At 39.3% G+C, this 23153-nt stretch overlaps 1 protein-coding gene across 16 annotated transcripts in view; it reads left to right on the forward strand.

Annotated features, from left to right (window-relative positions):
* Positions 1–23153, forward strand: part of ROBO3 (roundabout guidance receptor 3) — a 388832-nt gene that overhangs the window by 334780 nt on the left and 30899 nt on the right. For all 16 annotated transcript variants that reach the window (XM_075839190.1, XM_075839192.1, XM_075839197.1 and 13 more), the window contains 4 exons: positions 4398–4569; positions 7786–7991; positions 12501–12582; positions 14087–14255. In XM_075839190.1, coding sequence (XP_075695305.1) covers positions 4398–4569; positions 7786–7991; positions 12501–12582; positions 14087–14255 — 629 coding nt within the window. The remainder of the gene's footprint in view (positions 1–4397; positions 4570–7785; positions 7992–12500; positions 12583–14086; positions 14256–23153) is intronic.

A 23153-nucleotide genomic window follows, 5' to 3' on the forward strand; every position in this document is an offset into this window, starting at 1 on the left:
CAGCTGTTACCGGCAGAGGATTGTTCTCGGCAGTCAGTCCGGCGCAGTGTGTTTCTGAGCTGTCAGGTGTCCGTCACGCTCCATTACCACCATCTTTACAGTCATTTGGATGGTTTTACTTCTTGAGGCAGCAGAATATTTTTGTAGAATTTTTGTTCACACCTGAATAAAATCGAATATTTTCCCAGCCATTTATAATTATTTGTCAGAGCGCCAAACCTTAGACTGTCTCCGAGAACAGGTGACAAACTACAGCTGTCAGGGCATGATGGGAGTTGTAGTTTTGTAACAGCCGGAGAGTCACGGATTGGGTTCCCCAGCACTAGACCATGCAGCGCCTCGAGCCTCGTGCCCTGGTGGCATCTCTCGCTTCCTGCCATCTAATAGGATCTTAGTTCAGGGCGCTAATATGGTTTCTTCCAGCGTCTGTAGATGGGACCCTTCATGAATCCCCTCTGCGGTGACACTGGAGAGGGTTTTGTTTCGGTCAGGTCAGGGATTAACCACCCAAGAAGTGTTCAAGTATTTACAAAGACTACGTGACCCGCAGGCCCCGGGACCCAGCAGAGGTCATAGGCGCTGGGCCAGTTTACTGTCTCGTGACATTTTAACCACAGTGATAACATTATGTGGACAGAGCCCAAGATTAGCAGATTCTAAAAAATTCTCAACATTTCTCAAGAGATTTACCAGGTGCCGGATTATCAAATATGATGGATTATTGGATGGTCCGTAAAAAACCTCAAGAAGGACCAAGAACCGAATCCTAAAATCCACTGATATCACTTTGTCTTTGTTCACCAGATTAGTCCCGGTTTTTGGCTTTGAGATCCCAGATTATCCTGGAAAATTTCTGGATTCACAAATACCAGATTAAAGGAATTTTACATTTTCCCCTATATCTATACACACATTTGCTTTCTGGATTGTATTTTGAATGCTAAATTGAAACAAAGTTTATAGTGGGGCTCCTTGGAAACTAGAGATGTGCTGGATTGTGACATATTCTAGATTATTGGACGGTGTTGCATGTCTTTGCCAGACTATTAGAATTGATGAATTATTGGATGCTGGAATGAAGGAATTTGAATGTCTCCCTGACAGAGAATGGAAAAGTATCAAGAAATCACTCCCATCATTGCCTTCTAGAGATACTTTGCTTGTTTCTGAAATTCCCATCCCCCGCCCGTTGCTGCCATCAATAAAAATAATGAAGTTCCCCATTAATAGGCCATTACTAGAATAAATAAACAGGGGGAGAGACACATAAACTGGTGAAGTGTCTGGGGGGGGGGGGGTCGCTGTGGAATTCGCCTTTTACTGTGGGATCCCTTTAAGTAAACAGCGGGAATGAGACAAACTCTTAAGTAAACGCAGGTTTGTGTATCCAGGAGCCGAGGACGCCGGGCCGGACCTGACGGCTTCTCCCATCTGCGGCCGCTCCTGTAATGAACTCTTTATTGTGGGGTGACCCCTCCGCCTGACGGGCTGATTTACTCCATGTCACAATTGGGTCGTCCTCTGGAAAATCTGGGTGACAACCAGCACGGCTGCCATTACAGCACCCACATGGGTAGTGATCCAGCTTTCCCAGAGTCCTGAAAGACAGATAGGCCTGGGTATGGAGCACCGCGCAGCCAGCCAGATTGTCTTTTCAGGACTCTGGGAAAGTTGGGTCATGAGTAGACTTTTCAGGACAGATGAAGACTTACATTTCATTTTTCAGGGGAGAAGCTGTTTCCTTGCTTTTCGGGCAGGTCCTAAACCTTATGACGTGATTGTAATGGTCGATACGTTTATTGTATCATTTGACCGAGAACAGAGACGTTTAATGAGTCAACGACGTTCTGGATAATTAGTCCGAGACTCCTGGAAGTCACAGTCTTAATAGACAATGGAGCCTGAAAGAAAAGACTTCTCCTAATTGTTTCTAGTGGAGAGGGAATGTGTGTAAAACGGGAAATACAGGCAAATGTCTGAATAATATGAATATAAAATTCTGTTAATCTGGCATCTAATAGTCCAGAAACGGCAGATCAGTCTGGAGAGAACCACCTACGAGACTTAAAGAGTCTGTCACCAGGTTATAAGTGCCCTGTCTCCTACATAATGTGATCGGCGCTGTAATATAGAGAACAGTGGTCCTAGTAATAAAGAGGCTGTCACCAGGTTATAAGTGCCCTGTCTCCTACATAATGTGATCGGCGCTGTAATGTAGATAACAGTGGTCCTAGTAATAAAGAGGCTGTCACCAGGTTATAAGTGCTCTATCTTCTACATAATGTGATCGGCGCTGTAATGTAGAGAACAGCAGTGGTTTTTATTTTGAAAAACGATAATTTTTTACCAAGTTATGAGCGATTTTTGATTTATGCTAATTCGTTTCTTCATAGACAACTGGGTGTGTTTATACTTTTTACCAACTGGGCGTTGTACAGAGAAGTGTATGACGCTGACCAATCAGCGACCCATCAGTAACCAATCAGCGACCAATCAGCATCATACACTTCTCATTGTTCCAGCCCATTGTTCCAGTGTGATTGTGCATTGAAAGAAGCCGGGCTGGAGCAATGAGAAGTGTATGACGCGGATTGGTCACTGATTGGTCGCTGATTGGTCAGCGTCATACACTTCTCTGTACAACCCCCAGTTGGTAAAAAGTAAAAACACACCCAGTTGTCTATAAAGAAACGAATTAGCATAAATCTAAAATTGCTCATAACTTGCTAAAAAATGATAGTTTTTCAAAATAAAAACCACTGTTGTTATCTACATTACAGCCGATCACATCACCTCTGAGTCCAGATAATGTTGAAGACGTTACCTGCATTCCTATGTAACACCACAGATAACACATTGATAACTCTCTGAGTACAGATAATGTAGTAGTGTTACCTGCAGTCCTATGTAACACCACAGATAACACAGGGATAACCCTATGAGTACAGATAATGTAGTAGTGTTACCTGCAGTCCTATGTAACACCACAGATAACACTACTACATTATCTGTAATCAGAGAGTTATCACTGTGTTATCTGTGGTGTTACATAGGACTGCAGGTAACACTACTACATTATCTGTACTCATAGGGTTATCCCTGTGTTATCTGTGGTGTTACATAGGACTGCAGGTAACACTACTACATTATCTGTAATCACTGTTACCTGCAGTCCTATGTAACACCACAGATAACACAGGGATAACCCTATGAGTACAGATAATGTAGTAGATGTTACCTGCAGTCCTATGTAACAACACAGATAACACACAGGGAAAGCTCGGAGTACCACTAATGCAGTAGGTGTAATCTGCAGTCCTATGTAACACCACAGATAACACAGTGATAACTCAGTACAGATAATGTAGTAGTGTTACCTGCAGTCCTATGTAACATCACAGGTAACAGTGATAACTCAGTACAGATAATGTAGTAGATGAAACCTGCAGTCCTATGTAACACCACAGATAACAGTGATAACTCTCTGACTACAGATAATGTAGTAGTTACCTGCAGTCCTATGTAACACCACAGATAACACAGTGATAACTCTCGGAGTACAGATAATGTAGCAGATATTACCTGTAGTCCTATGTAACACCACAGATAACAGTGATAACTCTCTGACTACAGATAATGTAGTAGTTCCCTGCAGTCCTATGTAACACCACAGATAACACAGTGATAACTCTCTGAGTACAGATAATGTAGTAGATGTTACCTGCAGTCCTATGTAACACCACAGATAACACACAGGGAAAGCTCTGAGTACAGATAATGTAGTAGATGTTACCTGCAGTCCTATGTAACACCACAGATAACACAGTGATAACTCTCTGAGTACAGATAATGTAGTAGTGTTACCTGCAGTCCTATGTAACACCACAGATAACACAGTGATAACTCTCTGAGTACAGATAATGTAGTAGATGTTACCTGCAGTCCTATGTAACACCACAGATAACACACAGGGAAAGCTCTGAGTACCACTAATACAGTAGGTGTAATCTGCAGTCCCATGTAACTACCTGCTACATCTGTACATAGTCCCCTCATAAATGCCCCCCAGAATTTGCATCTCTTCTCAGTCTGTCATAAATACTTAGGTAAAGTAAAATTCTTGTTTGCCTGGCTGTGACTTTTATAAGACCCGGGGGAAAAAGTGCACAAACCGTGGATGAAGTTGTTCTAAATAATTTATTGGGTCATTAAATAAAGCTCTTACAGACGGATAACTCAGGGCTGATGTAGCAGGGTCTCGCTGTGTGACCCCCGCACGTCTGGCTCTGGACTCGAGGGCTCCGTTACATACCTGTAGGCCCTCTGTGGGGGCTTCTTATCAATATACAGCAAATAATATTGTATCTAAATGTTTCCAATCCTGTCTTCAATTCTAGATCCTGCTCTTCCCCAGCCAACCCCCGCAGACTGTCGGACGCTTCTCCGTGTCTCCCAGCGGAGAACTGACCATAATAGACGTCCAGACAGGAGACTCGGGTTACTACATGTGCCAGGCCATCAGTGTGGCCGGAAGCATCTTGGCCAAGGCCCTCCTGGAAGTCGAAGACGGTAAGATACGAGATGATGAGACGTAACCTGTGTTATTAGCGGCTTATGTAGTGGAGTGGGGTGTTCCTGTTGAGTATATTGGCCCTATATAACCAAGATGTAGCAGTAATGGGGCCACTCATTGGTAGCAGTACATTTTACGGTGCCACCCACCACCACGGTTCAGTTCTCCAACCAATATTGGTCAAGTTCTACAATTCAGTTCAATTACTCAGAAGAAAGCAGAAACGTGACACTGAAGCCATTTCTGAGCTCAGAATCTCGGCCTGGAATTACGCGTTTTTATGACCCTATTAATTCAAACCAGTGATCAAAAACTGAACTAAAGAAGTTCTGCAGCTCCTGAAGTTGTAGTGTATCTGCCAAGAGAACGAGCAGTTACCATGACAACGTTACATTAATGCATAGACCCTCACCAGACATATATATGACAACCCACAGAACCTACTAAACGTATATTCTCCCCGATCTACAACAAAATATTCAACGACGATGGAACAAAGACGAGTCATTCGTCTCCTCGCCCAACGCGGTTTACAGTGACGACCTTTCTTCCGATATTCGCTCTGGGTGATATTATTTTCCACTTTGCTGGAAGTTCTAACTCTACATCAAAGGGACGCGGTGTCAGACAATAAAAGCCGCGGTTTATTTATTGACCGGTTAGATCGCAGTCGCTGTAATGTAAGCGATACCTACATGTAGCTTCTAGCACCTCTGGATCGAATGTCCAGCTTGATCTGTGTAACTTGTCTACGTGGCATGTAAACTTCCTCTATAATGTGCCTCCTGCGGAACAAAACTGAAAACGAGTCTCTATTGTGTCAGCGCAGCGATCTGCGCCCTCCTCGTCTCGTGTCCATTCAATAAGACCATCATTCTGAGTCATCGCCTGGTATCCGTATACAGCTCCGAGCAATAGACTGTCAGATGTATTGATTTGGGTCCGGGCAGGATGTAGCGCTGGATTGAGCAGGAGGATTACGAAGCTGCAAGGCAGAAACGGCTAAGGAATATAATACAGGATGAGCGGCCTCAGACACTGCGTAATTTACCGTCAGGACCGGATGTTTCCTCGTCATAAAGCGCTTCTCATTGTTCTGGCAGCCATTGTGCTAGTGGGAGTGTAATGTCCTGCAGGACGTATGCAGCTCAGGACGACTCATGAAGGACGATACTTTTTAGATCTAGAATTTTGGGGTTTTATCCATATTTTACTCTATTGTAATTATTTTGTAGTGTGTATATATATATATACTTATTACACATGCCTCCAGTGCCATGTTTTTTTTTTGGACTTCATTTTATTCTATTGTACTCCACGACTTCTATACATTCTACTGGATACGTAAGGGTATGTTCACACGAGGTCATTACGTCCGTAATTGACGGACGTATTTCGGCCGCAAGTCCCGGACCGAACACAGTGCAGGGAGCCGGGCTCCTAGCATCATAGTTATGTACGACGCTAGGAGTCCCTGCCTCTCCGTGGAACTACTGTCCCGTACTGTAATCATGTTTTCAGTACGGGACAGTTGTCCGGCAGCGAGGCAGGGACTCCTAGCGTCGTACATAACTATGATGCTAGGAGCCCGGCTCCCTGCACTGTGTTCGGTCCGGGACTTGCGGCCGAAATACGTCTGTAAATTACGCACGTAATGACCTCATGTGAACATACCCTAAATCTGACGCATGTGGTGTGACCGGAAAGCCACATCCCTTTACCGATGCAAGAAATTATTTATGTCGACTCACAGCCAGCGCCCTACCCATGAGCGTGTGGCCCCCTGGAATACTAGGAGCAATATGGAAACATATTTAGGGCCACATAGTTCTGCGTGAGGTTATCACTATATTTGCGATCCACGTGAGGCAGATCACAAATACCGTTGGATTCGTATTTTGAACTCTAGATTTTTTTTGTTGTTTTGCATCTGCGAAATAAGTAAAAGTAGCATCTTATAAATGAGTGGATATTTTATATACCGATGTGAATAGTCCCTGTAGATCCGCCACATGGACCGTATAAATATAGACGTCATAAAGATGAGAATTATGTCTCCAGCAATGTTGCTTGATCCAGTCGTACCCGATACAGAGGGCACATCCAAGGGCACATAATACATATTGATACTGGACTGAACAGATGAATGCATTCCTGTATACATATTCCCAGCACCCCCCGGATCTTACCGCTCGTTTCCTCTGCGGCTGCAGACAAGTCTCAGAAAGTAATTCATTAATTATTGCCCGGGGAAGACGATTTCATTAGGCGGCGGAGGAAGCGCTGATGGATGCGCCCCCCTCCCCCCGGCTGTAGATCAGGGCGTCTTCACGGACAGTTTGTTAAACCAACACCATTAGCGGAGATTCCTGGGGACGCCGCCTTGTAATATAACAGATCGTTGACTGCTCATTGATCGCAGCGTCCCGTCAGTGGAAGGCGTTTGTTGGTTTCCGCTGAGTGAACGATGTTCCTTTAATCCGGATATTAATCAGGGGTGAACGAGGAATTGATCTCGCGGTGTGCACATCGTTTCTGCTTTCCTGTGAACCCCGATTCCACCGATCCCGTCATCTTCTGTATTCAGGTGTAAAGAGAATTTCCCCTATAATTAAAACAGTCACTGTTTCCAGGAAAGCTGGGTGATAACCAATATGGCCTCCATTACAGATCTTACAGAGGCGGTCACCCGGCTTTCCTAGGGTCCGGATCAGCAAGTGTGCCTGGTTATACGGCAATATGGGAGCCCAGGACATATCCGTGTATAACGAGGCAGATTTACATATAAGGGTCTGGGAAAGCTGGATGACTGCGGCCGATATTAATAGGACCTGGAACAGTTATTTAGCAGTGTGGGAGTGGAGGATATATCATTGTATAACTAGGTAATTATGCCTTTCAGTGTCTGGGAAAGCTGAGTAGCATCTAATGGGGACGCCATTATTCTACAGGGGTTATTACCTGGTATTCCCAGACTCTTGTATGGCAAATGCCAAGTTACCGGACGGCAATGTAACATAGATAGACCGATTTGTCATTTAGGGATATTGATTATCACCCAACTTTCCCAGAATCGGATGAAACTAAGAAACCGCTAAATAGAATTTGAAACAAGAGGACGACGACTCCAGGTCTAATATTTCCTGGGGATATTTTGATGAATTACAAAGATTTATTTTCTCCCAGTAGTGAAATGTTTTCTGTGTTTTCAGCCACGTCAGATCGGGTCCCACCAATAATCCGCAGAGGACCCTCCAACCAAACCCTGGCGGCGGACTCTGCTGTGCAGATGCAGTGTCATGTGACCGGGAACCCCCTGCCCAGCACACATTGGCTGAAAGACGGACAAAGACTTGGGGGGAGTGACCCCAGGATCAGCGTACTGGACGACGGGACACTACAGATCACCCATCTGCAGGTCAGTTCCAGAAATAAAACCTCCTTTAATCCAGAACCTGATAATCTGGCATCTGAGAAGTAAATTCATCCAGCGTTCTAGGAGGGAGCGCCGCCGCCTGCCACTGACTGCCGTATAATCTGATTATAAACGCTGTCTTAGATACCACTTAATGATCTGCTTGATTAAATATTAATGATATGCAAAATAAGGAGATAAAATGCGGCGGTGGCTCATTAGTCCTCATTTGCATAAATGACAATAATTGACAATTTTAAGAGGTTTCTATGTGTAAATGATGTTCTCAGATTATATCAGGAGGAGACTCTGCCCCCCCCCCCCCCCCCCCCCGTGTATGCAGACAGAAGCTGCTCGTTACAACCAATCAAATCACTGCTTTGGTTTCTTGATCTGAAAAAGGAAACTACAATCTGATTGGCTGACACTGACAATTGCTCCAGCTTTTTTCTGCACTTCATTCTATTCTCGAAGCTCATTGGGCCTAAAACAGTAGAGGAAATCTCAACTGTTACATTGTATCTGCATGGTCTCAGTTCCCCCTTGTAGTCACTGTTACTTCTCTATATTGTAGCAGCTCATGGCTGTTATCTCTGTGACAACTTTTTTCCCACGCCAGCGAATAGGTATCAGGCTTCATCAGTTCACATTATTTCCCTACACAAAGAGGCATCACAATCTAAGTGCTTGAGAAGGACAGCCATCTTCCCCTGTTGCAAACCATTTTCAAGATATTTGCTCGCTGGCAGTGAATGTAAATATGCCTGATCATGTCCATGTGAAACAGGTGCATTATTCGTTACAGTGTACCAGAACTCTCTCTTTTGTAAAAAGCCCTGCACCTGTGTTAGTTAGACATGATCAGGACAGGTTTTCAGCCTCGGGATGTGAACAAGTATGTTTCTAGTCACTGACAGCAAGCAGAGACTTGACACACAAGTTATATAAGAAAGTTGCAGAACTTTTGTATCATTTATTTTTGAGAAAAAAGTTAATGACCTGAAGATGTGGAGTAAATGTAGCACAGAGCTGTAGGCCTGAGACGGGGGGGGGGGGGGGGATTTAATGATGGTAAGTGAATGGGGGTGAGAAGCGGAGGAATGTGGCTCCTGATATTGTAATAATGGCTTGTTATTCATGTAATGGGGGGGTCTGCGGGGGCGCTGCCGGCTGTCAGGCTCTGAACTCTGATTGCCCCGGCACATTGGGCGCAGTAGACATGGTGCATACATATTTAATACGGAGCTTGCAAATGATTTTACTGTAGCTGTGCTTGATCTGATGAGAAAGTGTTTAATATTTTACAAGCGGCCAGGACGAGGCGCGGCTGCCGAGGACCAAACACCAACAACACTTATTCCAAAATAAGAGGAAGACGAATAGTAGAACCTGAAATATTGTTATGAATATCTATCTATCTATCTATCTATCTCATATCTATCTATCTATCTATCTATCTATCTATCTATCTATCTATCTATCTATCTATCTATCTATCTCATATCTATCTATCTCATATCTATCTATCTATCTATCTATCTATCTATCTATCTATCTATCTATCTGTCTATCTATCTCATATCTATCTATCTATCTATCTATCTATCTATCTATCTATCTATCTATCTATCTATCTATCTATCTATCTCATATCTATCTATCTATCTATCTATCTATCTATCTATCTATCTATCTATCTATCTATCTATCTATCTATCTATCTATCTCATATCTATCTATCTATCTATCTATCTATCTATCTATCTATCTATCTATCTATCTATCTCATATCTATCTATCTCATATCTATCTATCTATCTATCTATCTATCTATCTATCTATCTATCTATCTATCTATCTATCTATCTCATATCTATCTATCTATCTCATATCTATCTATCTATCTATCTATCTATCTCATATCTATCTATCTATCTATCTATCTATCTATCTATCTATCTCATATCTATCTATCTATCTCATATCTATCTATCTATCTATCTATCTATCTATCTATCTCATATCTATCTATCTATCTATCTATCTATCTATCTATCTCATATCTATCTATCTATCTCATATCTATCTATCTATCTATCTATCTATCTATCTATCTATCTATCTATCTATCTATCTATCTATCTATCTATCTATCTCTCATATCTATCTATCTATCTATCTCTCTAATATCGATCTGTCCGTCCATCTCTCTCGTTCCTTTGTTCCTGCGCAGTTCGTCTCTGTGTGTTTTAGTAAATCTGTCCTCGTGATTTGCCTTTTTCACGTGTGAACTTCCTACAAGCTTCATCCTCTTGTGATCTTCAAACTTCCACCAACCTTGTCGACCTGGAATGACAAACATTCTGTCATGTTTTAGACGTGTTTGATGTTTGTTCAGATACATAAGAAGCTTTTGTGTTGCTTGGGCTGTGTTCAGTCAGCGGCTCGGCCCTTTATGTGGGCATGGGGATTGTTTGTTTTCCTTCTTGTGTCTGGGACAGGTATGTGCACCTGATCCGCCCGTGTTCTGCCATCACACAGGTGCAGTCGTCCGTACTAATCCCAGACCCACCCCGCGCCAGTGACACCATGATGGGGGAGGCTGTCACTGGTTCTACTGGAAATTACCCCATAATATTACCTACGTAGTGGCGGCATAAACAGGGGCATAAATCTGCTACCGATTTGTTATTATTATATTGTAGAGGGTCACCACCGATATCTCCAGTTTATTTTTTCCCCTTTTTCTATTACTGCAGAGCTATGATTAGTGACTCCAGCTTCTCTACATTGTCTATTGCAGTGTGAGGTAGTCTGAAATCCCCCTCCTCTTATCAGAGGCTCAGGGTGCTGCTCTGTCCCTTACTCATACTTTACACTGCAGCTCTGCTTGTTCAGATTGGCTGCTGTGTATAACCACAAGCTCCACGGGAAGTCCGTACATGGAGAGCGGATGTCCGTTAGAGCAAGGACAGAAGATTATAAACCACAAGGATCTAAGCCGGATTGGACTTGTAATTCACTAATATTTTCTCATATTTAAAGTTGTTGTTGGTCCTTTTTGTCTTACAATGGGTAATCGGATTGGAGAAAAAAAAGAATCAAATTATCCCCCAAATAATCTCCAGTGTGATCTTTGCCTCTTACATGCACCAGTAGGAATCCGTCCGTGTTTTATATAGCGGTGAATCTCGCTCGGTCGTTGCGCTGGAACGTTTCATTATATCCTGAGCTGCGTGACCGGATTGAGCTGCTCCGAGTCACTCGCGCTGCTACAGGGAACAGGTCAGGAAATCATCGTCTCCTTCTATGAGACTAGTAAATATAGAACCCACCTGCCGCTGTGCGAGGACCGCGACCCTCCAGGGACGCAACATCAAACAGGGATAAACCACAGCTGCAACCTCCCGGGACGGCCTTCATCTCGTCACCTGCTGATCCCCTCACCCCAAACGACGCATTCGAGAAATGGATGTGCATATGTGTTTAACGCTCTAGGAAAAATGAGAGTATAACACGGCGGCAAAAACAGAAATACGAGCGCCCAAGGAAAGCAAAGAATGACCAGTGTGAACTGCGCCTATATATCAAAGCCCGTGATAAATAAGTCGTAGCTTAGGTTGCTCCGCGGACTGGCGCTTCAGGGTAAAATGGAGGTTACTCATGAATAACTTACAAAACATGGCGTGCACGCTAAATATTTGCTTAAAAATTGATGCGCAGGTTCAGTGGGGAGTGAAATCTTCAGCGTTATTTTTGTTCCTTCATTGTGTTAGAGTCAGTAGGTTAATGCAACTCCCGTGTCCCCTGTGCAGTTAATAGCATCGTATCGTCTCGGCTGCCGCTCTCTGCCCAGATAAAAAAAATTAGACTTGTCATGTGAATTCGAGGACTGCCATGAGTTAATGGTCCCGCAGGAAGCCGGGTTCATCAGCCTGCAATGACTCATGGGTACAGAAACCCTGTTGCGGAGCCCTACCTTAAATACCATGAGCCGTCCCTCCCCGCCGGTCTCTTTCCAGGCCATAAAGAATATAGACTTTGTTTTCTCTGAAAGATTTATGCAGATTTATATTGTTTTAATTCGAGACCTGGCATGACGTCTTGCATGTCCCTTTATAGCTCGCACTACTGTTCCTAGGATTAGGGGAGGAGCTGTGACAACCTGACCGGTTGGTTTTTTATTTCCTCCATGAAAATCGCCATCTTCTGCATCCATGTCCCAGGTGGCATGACCGGAGTCTGCATAAGCTAGAAAAGAGAAACTTACCAGACTCTTCTCATGCGGCCGGAGACCTGAGATGCAGAGAATGGTAGCGTGGACAGACGGGGGTGAGGATGGATTCACCCTTTAATAAAACGCAGGTAAAACGAGTGAAGTCGCCATAGGAAGCGTTTAATTTCTATTGTCGCCACTGTTGGTTGTACGTTCGTCTTAGATAAATACCCGTATATATGATCATATTCACTTCTTGACATTTTACTAATTCATCCTTTTACGTTACATTTCAGGTGACAGATTCTGGCGTTTACATCTGTGTCGCCACAAGTTCCACTGGAGAAACAACCTGGAGCGGTTACCTGGAGGTGCAAGGTAATGAGGCGTTTTGCATGGGGTGCACTTAAAGAGGCTCTGTCACCAGATTTTGCAACCCCTATCTGCTATCGCATGTGATAGGCGCTGCAATGTAGATTACAGTAACGTTTTTATTTTTAAAAAACGAGCATTTTTGGCCAAGTTATGACCATTTTTGTGTTTATGCAAATTAGGCTTGCAAAAGTCCAAGTGGGCGTGTTGAAAAGTAAAAGTCCAACTGGGCGTGTATTATGTGCGTACATCGGGGCGTTTTTACTACTTTTACTAGCTGGGCGTTCTGATGAGAAGTATCATCCACTTCTCTTCACAACGCCCAGCTTCTGGCAGCGCAGATCTGTGACGTCACTCACAGGTCCTGCATCGTGTCGGCCACATCGGCACCAGAGGCTACAGTTGATTCTGCAGCAGCATCAGCGTTTGCAGGTAAGTAGCTACATCGATTTACCTGCAAACGCTGATGCTGCTGCAGAATCATCTGTAGCCTCTGCTGCCGATGTGTCCTCGCTCGTCTGACACGATGCAGGACCTGGGGAAGTGACGTCACAGTGTGATCTCTGGAGAACACGGCTGTGTCTGCACTGCCAGAAGCTGGGCGTTCTGAAGAGAAGTGGATGATACTTCTCGTCAGAAAGCCCAGCTAGTAAAAGTAGTAAACACGCCCCGATGTACGCACATAATACACGCCCAGTTGTACTTTTACTTTTCAACACGCCCAGTTGTACTTTAGCAAGCCTCATTTGCATAAATACAAAAATGGTCATAACTTGGCCAAAAATGCTCGTTTTTAAAAAATAAAAACGTTACTGTAATCTACATTGCAGCGCCGATCACAGGCAATAGGAGATAGGGGCTGCAAAATCTGGTGACAGAGCCTCTTTAAAGGGGTCGTTCGAGAGCTCCAAAAATGTATCTGGCTGCTGGAATTTTTTTCTGAATATTACTCACCTGTTAGTCGTCCTCTGGGATCGGTCTTTGTTTATTTTTTTCCTGGAGTAATTACTTGCCCTACATCCACGTGACCGCTGCAGCCAATCACTGACCTCGGCATCTCTGAAGCCAGCAATTGGCCGCAGAGGTCATGTGGATGCAAGTCTTCGCTCCAGGGAAATTAAAAAAAAAAAAAATACTGGTGGAGGAATAACCGGAATAATGTTGGTTTTTGTATTTTATTCCATTTCCCGCAGCCAGTTTAATTTCTTGAACGTTTAGACGACCGCTTTAAATTACCAGGATTCTGCCTGAAATCACCAGTAACAAACTCAGAAACCCACGGCTGCTGCTAGACGGATGAGATGTGAACCTTCAACAAGCTGCAGACTCTTGTGACATTGAAGATCTTTTCTGGGACATCAGCATCATGTTTCTGGGTTATGATCGGGCCGTTTCAGGCAGAAATCCTCAGTGAATATTAATATAAGACGCTACAGCAGGTTTTCTTCTTGTTTTGTTTTAGAGTTTTTTTTTATCTGACTAATATTCCAACTTTATTATGTCTTTGAAGAAAAAGGTTCCCCCGTTCACGTGCAGCTAGCAGAGCCAAGCCTGGTGCCGGGATCCCCTTCCAAACCACTTGTCACGGACGTCACCAAAAATAGTGTAACTCTTATATGGCAGCCACATCCCCAGTCTGGGAACACGCAGGTGTCATCCTACATCATTGAGGCTTTCAGGTAAAGAAACCAGATTATTACAATTCTGTTTTAAAATATTACAGAGTTCAGTTGTTTCCAATGTTTTTTTTAAGTGGATGTATCCGAATCATCAATCCACAGGATAGGTGATGATTGATTGATGCGACCTCCACCCATCACGAGAACGTGGATCCCGAACCCCCAGATCCTCCTCAATGCACCCCCTGCAGTGAGAAGGAGCTTGATTGGAGTGAAAGTCGAGCGTGCGCCTGCAGCTCCAATCAATTTTTGCGGGACTGACCGAAACAGTCCAATTCTCTACTCAAGGCCGGCCTTAGGTTGGATGGCGCCCTGTGCAGGAGTCTCTATTTCTGCCCTCCACAAACCAAACATTAACCACATATATAGACACGCACATACTGGAGCATAAATACTGCACATATACAGAGGGACATCTTTAGACAAATAAGCAAATATATATATATACACACACACACACACACACACACACACACACACACACACACACACACACACACACCTAAATAAATAGACATACATACACATATTGTATGTACGGACACACACAGGCACATAAATACACTGACAGGAACATATACAAATACATAAAAGACACATCTATACAAGCACAAAGACGCATTCACATATGTACCCGTATATACACAGTGCAGATAATGTAGATGTTACCTGCAGTCCTATGTAACACCTGAGGTAAGGGCTCATTTAGAAGAGCGTAATTCTTGTCCGTATGTGGTGTGTTGAAACAACACACAGCACGTGGACACATTGATTTCATTGGGGCTGTTCACACTTGAGTTCTCACCAGCGAATGTCAGTTGCGTGAAACTCACTGCATGTCCTATATTGGTGCATTTTCACGCACCTAGTTGCCCATTGATGTCAATGGGTGCGTGAAAACTATGGACAGTACACGGATGCAGAGAACAGAGCAGAGGCAGAGCCCAGTGGCACCCCCTACATGCTGGGAGGGTGCAGTGCACTCGCACAGCCCTAAGGCCGACCCTAGCTGTACTCCGTTGTTTCCGTTATTCCCATAGACTTTTACTAGAGCGGCAGCATGCATACTCTCAATTCCATGTCGATAGAAGCGAAGAAGAACAGGGGGTTCAGGACCCCCATTCTCGTGATTGGTGGGGGTCTCAGCGATCAGACAATTATCACCCATCCTGTAGATAGGTGAAAATTGTCGACTCTAGTCTTTTCTCCTTTACAGAGGTTACCCAGCAAATAAAACTTTAACATTGTATAATAACGAGTTTGGTAACATATACAGTGGGATTTAGTTAATCTTAGCTCTCTGCTTGCTGTCAGCAAAAGGAAACGTTCTTGTCTAAATTCTGGAAACCCACAGCTGATGGGTTGTTACAATGTATCAGTGTAGGTAAGAGCAGGGTCCAAGACCGGAGAGATTTGTGCTGCTGTTGTGTTTAGACCTCATGGAATTGTCTACACTGATACATTCTCACAATCCCATCAGATGTGTGAGCAGGCCTAGGTCAGGAGGGATTTTTTTTTACCTATGAATGTATCATTGTTTCCATCCTCTGACAGCAAGCAGAGATCTAGAAAATGCTGAGGAATTGGAAGATAAAACGTTAGGAAATTGCAGAATTTTTAATTCTATTACCAAGCATTTAGATACGACTGGACAAACCCTTTACATCATTACTGGACTTTGTGTCCGAGCCACAGGATTGTATTTGAATAAACCGTTATCAAGGCTTTAACTTACAGCTGTCAGGAGATTCTGGGAGTTGTAGTTCCACAACAGTTGGATATTTCTCAGGAAGCCGTGGTAGATTTTTCTAAACACTTTTTATTTTACTTTAATTTTAACTTTGGTAGTTTACTCAGTCATGTACGTCCGCTCAGTAACATGATCGTGATTCTGGGAACTGCAGACGGCGTTGGGTCAGTGGTGCTGCGTCCGTGGTGCTGGGCGTCTGACACCATCTGCTTTGTTCTTTATCAGAATTTATGGAGAATGCAGGTGATGAACAGTTTAGTCAGCAATGAAAATATTCTGCAAACACAGAGCAAGCTTAATTCTACCATAAATCAGTAGCGTGGTCTGTAGTGTGGAAGAACGAGGCGTGGATGTGGAGAACGGCCGTGTCCCCCAACTCAAAAGCAAGATCCTTAGCAATGTTTTATCATAAAACCCGTATAAATCATAAAGTCTACTGCACCATGTTCAATGTCCTCAACAGTCGTTTACAATACAATTTCTCTTCATGTGCTGCTTTGTTCTGTATGGGGATGTTTTTCTTTCATATGAATTATATTATTTTATTTGTTATAACTAATCAAGAATGCCATTGCACAATGTAATAAGTAGCAGAATGATGCTAGACTTCATGATACCTATGGTACAGTAAAGCTTCCTATATGTAGCATGGCAAAAAAAAAAATTAGAACACGTTTCTTAATACTGCTCCTATTTACAGGAATATAACTACAATAATACTGCTCCTATATACAAGAATATAACTACTATAATACTGCCCCTATATACAAGAATATAACTACTATAATACTGTCCTTATATACAAGAATATAACTACTATAATACTGCCCCCTATATACAAGAATATAACTACTATAATACTACCCCCTATATACAAGAATATAACTACTATAATACTGCCCCTATATACAAGAATATAACTACTATAATACTGCTCCTATATACAAGAATATAACTACTATAATACTGCTTCTATATACAAGAATATAACTACTATAATACTGCCCCTATATACAAGAATATAACTACTATAATACTGCTCCTATATACAAGAATATAACTACTATATTACTGCTCCTATATACAAGAATATAACTAATATAATACTGCTCCTATATACAAGAATATAACTACTATAATACTGCCTCTATATACAAGAATATAACTACTATAATACTGCCTCCTATATACAAGAATATAACTACTATAATACTGCCTCCTATATACAAGAATATAACTACTATAATACTGCCCCCTATATACAAGAATATAACTACTATAATACTGCCTCTATATACAAGAATATAACTACTATAATACTGCCCCTATATACAGGAATATAACTACTATAATACTGCCCCCTATATACAAGAATATAACTACTATAATACTGCCCCCTATATACAAGAATATAACTACTATAATACTGCCCCCTATATACAAGAATATAACAACTATAATACTACTCCTATATACAAGAATATACCTACTATAATACTGCCCCTATATACAGGAATATAACTACTATAATACTGCTCCTATATACAAGAATATAACTACTATAATACTGCCCCTATATACAAGAATATAACTACTATAATACTGCCCACTATATACAAGAATATAACTACTATAATACTGCTCCTATATACAAGAATATAACTACTATAATACTGCCCCCTATATACAGGAATATAACTACTATAATACTGCCTCTATATACAAGAATATAACTACTATAATACTGCCCCCTATATACAAGAATATAACAACTATAATACTACTCCTATATACAAGAATATACCTACTATAATACTGCCCCTATATACAGGAATATAACTACTATAATACTGCTCCTATATACAAGAATATAACTACTATAATACTGCCCCTATATACAAGAATATAACTACTATAATACTGCTCCTATATACAGGAATATAACTACAATAATACTGCTCCTATATACAAGAATATAACTACTATAATACTGCCCCTATATACAAGAATATAACTACTATAATACTGCCTCCTATATACAAGAATATAACTACTATAATACTGCCTCCTATATACAAGAATATAACTACTATAATACTGCCCCCTATATACAAGAATATAACTACTATAATACTGCCTCTATATACAAGAATATAACTACTATAATACTGCCCCTATATACAGGAATATAACTACTATAATACTGCCCCCTATATACAAGAATATAACTACTATAATACTGCCCCCTATATACAAGAATATAACTACTATAATACTGCCCCCTATATACAAGAATATAACAACTATAATACTACTCCTATATACAAGAATATACCTACTATAATACTGCCCCTATATACAGGAATATAACTACTATAATACTGCTCCTATATACAAGAATATAACTACTATAATACTGCCCCCTATATACAAGAATATAACTACTATAATACTGCCCACTATATACAAGAATATAACTACTATAATACTGCTCCTATATACAAGAATATAACTACTATAATACTGCCCCCTATATACAGGAATATAACTACTATAATACTGCCTCTATATACAAGAATATAACTACTATAATACTGCCCCCTATATACAAGAATATAACAACTATAATACTACTCCTATATACAAGAATATACCTACTATAATACTGCCCCTATATACAGGAATATAACTACTATAATACTGCTCCTATATACAAGAATATAACTACTATAATACTGCCCCTATATACAAGAATATAACTACTATAATACTGCTCCTATATACAGGAATATAACTACAATAATACTGCTCCTATATACAAGAATATAACTACTATAATACTGCCCCCTATATACAGGAATATAACTACTATAATACTGCTCCTATATACAGGAATATAACTACAATAATACTGCTCCTATATACAGGAATATAACTACAATAATACTGCTCCTATATACAAGAATATAACTACTATAATACTGCCCCTATATACAAGAATATAACTACTATAATACTGCCCCTATATACAAGAATATAACTACAATAATACTGCTCCTATTTACAGGAATATAACTACTATAATACTGCCCCCTATATACAAGAATATAACTACTATAATACTGCTCCTATATACAAGAATATAACTACTATAATACTGCCCCTATATACAAGAATATAACTACTATAATACTGCCCCTATATACAAGAATATAACTACTATAATACTGCTCCTATATACAGGAATATAACTACTATAATACTGCCCCCTATATACAGGAATATAACTACTATAATACTGCTCCTATATACAAGAATATAACTACTATAATACTGCCCCTATATACAAGAATATAACTACTATAATACTGCCCCTATATACAAGAATATAACTACTATAATACTACCCCCTATATACAGGAATATAACTACTATAATACTACCCCCTATATACAGGAATATAACTACTATAATACTGCCCCTATATACAGGAATATAACTACAATAATAATGCTCCTATTTACAGGAATATAACTACAATAATACTGCTCCTATATACAAGAATATAACTAATATAATACTGCCCCCTATATACAAGAATATAACTACTATAATACTGCTCCTATATACAAGAATATAACTACTATAATACTGCCCCCTATATACAAGAATATAACTACTATAATACTGCCCCCTATATACAAGACTATAACTACTATAATACTGCCCCTATATACAAGAGTATAACTACTATAATACTGCCTCCTATATACAAGAATATAACTACTATAATACCGCCCCCTATATACAGGAATATAACTACTATAATACTGCCCCTATATACAGGAATATAACTACTATAATACTGCTCCTATATACAGGAATATAACTACAATAATACTGCTCCTATATACAAGAATATAACTACTATAATACTGCCCCCTATATACAGGAATATAACTACTATAATACTGCCCCCTATATACAGGAATATAACTACTATAATACTGCTCCTATATACAGTAATATAACTACAATAATACTGCTCCTATATACAAGAATATAACTACTATAATACTGCCCCTATATACAAGAATATAACTACTATAATACTGCCCTCTATATACAGGAATATAACTACTATAATACTGCTCCTATATACAGGAATATAACTACAATAATACTGCCCCTATATACAAGAATATAACTACTATAATACTGCCCCCTATATACAGGAATATAACTACTATAATACTGCTCCTATATACAGGAATATAACTACAATAATACTGCTCCTATATACAGGAATATAACTACTATAACACTGCCCCCTATATACAAGAATATAACTACTATAATACTGCCCCTATATACAAGAATATAACTACTATAATACTGCCCCCTATATACAAGAATATAACTACTATAATACTGCCCCCTATATACAAGAATATAACTACTATAATACTGCCCCTATATACAAGAATATAACTACTATAATACTGCTCCTATGTACAAGAATATAACTACTATAATATTGCCCTATATACAAGAATATAACTACTATAACACTGCTCCTATATACAAGAATATAACTACTATAATACTGCCCTATATACAAGAATATAACTACTATAACACTGCCCCCTATATACAAGAATATAACTACTATAATACTGCCCCTATATACAAGAATATAACTACTATAATACTGCTCCTATATACAAGAATATAACTACAATAATACTGCTCCTATTTACAGGAATATATAATACTATAATACTGCCCCTATATATAAGAATATAACTACTATAATACTGCTCCTATATACAAGAATATAACTACTATTATACTGCTCCTATTTACAGGAATATATAATACTATAATACTGCCCCTGTATATAAGAATATAACTACTATAATACTGCTCCTATATACAAGAATATAACTACTATAATACTGCCCCTATATACAAGAATATAACTACTATAATACTGCCCCTATATACAAGAATATAACTACTATAATACTGCTCCTATATACAAGAATATAAATACTATAATACTGCCCCTATGTACAAGAATATAACTACTATAATACTGCTCCTATATACAAGAATATAAATACTATAATACTGTCCCTATATACAAGAATATAACTACTATAATACTGCCGCCTATATACAAGAATATAACTACTATAATACTGCCCCTATATACAAGAATATAACTACTATAATACTGCTCCTATATACAAGAATATAACTACTATAATACTGCTCCTATTTACAGGAATATATAATACTATAATACTGCCCCTATATATAAGAATATAACTACTATAATACTGCCCCTATATACAAGAATATAACTACTATAATACTGCCCCCTTATATACAAGAATATAACTACTATAATACTGCCCCTATGTATAAGAATATAACTACTATAATACTGCCCCCGTATACAAGAATATAACTACTATAATACTGCCCCCGTATACAAGAATATAACTACTATAATACTGCCCCTATATACAAGAATATAACTACTATAACACTGCTCCTATATACAAGAATAGAACTATTATAATACTGCCCCCTATATACAAGAATATAACTACTATTATAATACTCCTATATACAAGAATATAACTACTATAACACTGCTCCCCTATATACAAGAATATAACTACTATAACACTGCCCCTATATACAAGAATATAACTACTATAATACTGCTCCCTATATACAAGAATATAACTACTATAATACTGCTCCTATATACAAGAATATAACTACTATAATACTGCTCCCTATATACAATAATATAACTACTATAATACTGCCCCCTATATACAAGAATATAACTACTATAGTACTGCCTCCTATATACAAGAATATAACTACTATAATACTGCCCCTATATACAAGAATATAACTACTATAATACTGCTCCCTATATACAAGAATATAACTACTATAATACTGCCCCCTATATACAAGAATATAACTACTATAATACTGTCCCCTATATACAAGAATATAACTACTATAATACTGCCCCTATATACAAGAATATAACTACTATAATACTGCCCCAATATACAAGAATATAACTACTATAGTACTGCTCCTATATACAAGACTATAACTACTATAATACTGCCCCTATATACAAGAATATAACTACTATAATACTGCCCCCTATATACAAGAATATAACTACTATAATACTGCCCCTATATACAAGAATATAACTACTATAATACTGCCCTCTATATACAAGAATATAACTACTATAATACTGCCCCCTATATACAAGAATATAACTACTATAATACTGCTCCCTATATACAAGAATATAACTACTATAATACTGTCCCCTATATACAAGAATATAAACTACTATAATACTGCCCCCTATATACAAGAATATAACTACTATAATACTGCCCCCTATATACAAGAATATAACTACTATAATACTGCTCCCTATATACAAGAATATAACTACTATAATACTGTCCCCTATATACAAGAATATAAACTACTATAATACTGCCCCCTATATACAAGAATATAACTACTAGAATACTGCTCCTATATACAAGCATATAACTACTAGAATACTGCTCCTATATACAAGAATATAAACTACTATAATACTGTCCCCTATATACAAGAATATAACTACTATAATACTGCTCCTATATACAAGAATATAACTACTATAATACTGCTCCCTATATACAAGAATATAACTGCTATAATACTGCCCCTATATACAAGAATATAACTACTATAATACTGCCCCAATATACAAGAATATAACTACTATAGTACTGCTCCTATATACAAGACTATAACTACTATAATACTGCCCCTATATACAAGAATATAACTACTATAATACTGCCCCCCTATATACAAGAATATAACTACTATAATACTGCCCCTATATACAAGAATATAACTACTATAATACTGCCCCCCTATATACAAGAATATAACTACTATAATACTGCCCACTATATACAAGAATATAACTACTATAATACTGCCCCCTATATACAAGAATATAACTACTATAATACTGCTCCCTATATACAAGAATATAACTACTATAATACTGTCCCCTATATACAAGA

This window comes from Rhinoderma darwinii, chromosome 10 (assembly GCF_050947455.1).
Source record: "Rhinoderma darwinii isolate aRhiDar2 chromosome 10, aRhiDar2.hap1, whole genome shotgun sequence".
NCBI classification, from domain to species: Eukaryota; Metazoa; Chordata; class Amphibia; order Anura; family Rhinodermatidae; genus Rhinoderma; species Rhinoderma darwinii.